This window comes from Pteropus vampyrus, unplaced genomic scaffold, assembly GCF_000151845.1.
Source record: "Pteropus vampyrus isolate Shadow unplaced genomic scaffold, Pvam_2.0 Scaffold157, whole genome shotgun sequence".
NCBI classification, from domain to species: domain Eukaryota; kingdom Metazoa; phylum Chordata; class Mammalia; order Chiroptera; family Pteropodidae; genus Pteropus; species Pteropus vampyrus.
Window position 1 is genome coordinate 565,949 of NW_011888938.1, and position 1,431 is coordinate 567,379.

General features: G+C 67.4%; 1 protein-coding gene across 1 annotated transcript in view; it reads left to right on the forward strand.

The window, feature by feature from the left end:
• TPRN (taperin) overlaps positions 1-1,431 on the forward strand; it is a 12,871-nt gene that overhangs the window by 3,702 nt on the left and 7,738 nt on the right. Inside the window, exon 2 of the mRNA XM_023536452.1 lies at positions 6-1,145. Coding sequence (XP_023392220.1) covers positions 6-1,145 — 1,140 coding nt within the window. The remainder of the gene's footprint in view (positions 1-5; positions 1,146-1,431) is intronic.

Sequence of the window (1,431 nt, forward strand, 5' to 3'; positions counted from 1 at the left end):
GCCAGCGCTCCGCCTGCTTCGAGCCGGAGCACCGCGGCGCATGCCCCGGGGCCCGGCGCAGCGACTTCCTGCAGAAGACGGGCAGCAACTCCTTCACCGTCCACCCTCGGGGCCTGCGCCGCGGTGCAGGCGCTCGCCCGATCCCCAACGGGCCCGCGGTCCCGGAGCCTCGGGCCGGCGCTGCCAACGGCATCAAGGGCTCTGCGTCTGAGCCAGGCGAGTGGAAGCCAAAGGTGGAGTCGGGGGAACCTCCTGCCCACCCGCCCCCCTGCCCCGGGACCCCCAGTGCCACTTCAGCTGAGCCCCTCGCCCTGCACAGCCCTGCCAGTGCCACTCCCAGCCAGCGCCAGTGGGTCTCCGGGGCCACCAGCGCCAACGACTCCTTTGAAGTACGGCCAGCCCCCAAGCCAGACATGGACACAATCCCTGCTGGGGACTTGCAGGCCCGGGCCCTGGCCAGCCTCCGCGTGAACTCCCGCAACTCCTTTGTGTTCATCCCCAAGCACAAGGCTTCCGGGGCCCCTCCCCAAGGGACCTCCCAGCACCCGGAGCATGGAGCCCAGCTGGTGCCTGGAGTGAGCAGTGTGCCTGTCCCTGGGAGGGGCCCCTTGGAGGTGGAGGGGGGTGCCTGCCCCAGGCCAGCTACTGCCCTCCTGGACCGGGCCATTAGGTGGCAGAGGCCATCCTCACCACCCCCTTCCCTGCCGGCTGCCACAGAAGCTGAGCCTGCCCAGGGCTTCAGGGTTCCCAGCTTGGCCAAGAATGGTGGGGAGCCTGGGAGGCCAGGGCTGCCTGTCACCTTCATCGATGAAGTGGACTCGGAGGACGAAGTCCCCCAAGAAGCCAAACTGCCCTGCCCGGGGGCCGATGCGCCTCTCTGGTACCACCCATCAGAGCTCCAGCACCGAGGCAGCAACACCTTCACGGTGGTGCCCAAGAGGAAGCCAGGCGTCCTGCAGGCCGATGGAGAGCCCAGACCACAGGAGGCTGAGGACGTGGAGGCAGGCAGCCTCTCTGAGCCCCCTGCTGACCTGGGGGACACCCTGAAGAAGCGCTACCCGACTGTGCATGAGATCGAAGTGATTGGCGGCTACTTGGCCCTGCAGAAATCCTGCCTCACCAAGGCTGGCTCCTCGAGGAAGAAGGTTAGTGCTAGGGCAGGGTCGCTGGCTTGGAGGTGATGGGTCACAGAGCTGTGGGTGTAGCATGTGTCTTGTTCCCAGGACACCTGGCCTGGGTGGGGCACTGCTCTGTGTGCCAGAGGAGAGCCTGGGCTGGGTGCCAGTGCCAGGAGGGGCTGAGCTTGAAGGGTGGGGGGGTCCCTGGCCTGGGCCCCAGTAGAGCCTTAATAACACAGGGGCCGTGGGGAGAGCTTGTCTACTCTGTACATCGCAAGGCTGGTGTGGACGGGCAGTCCAGCCAGCGCCGTGC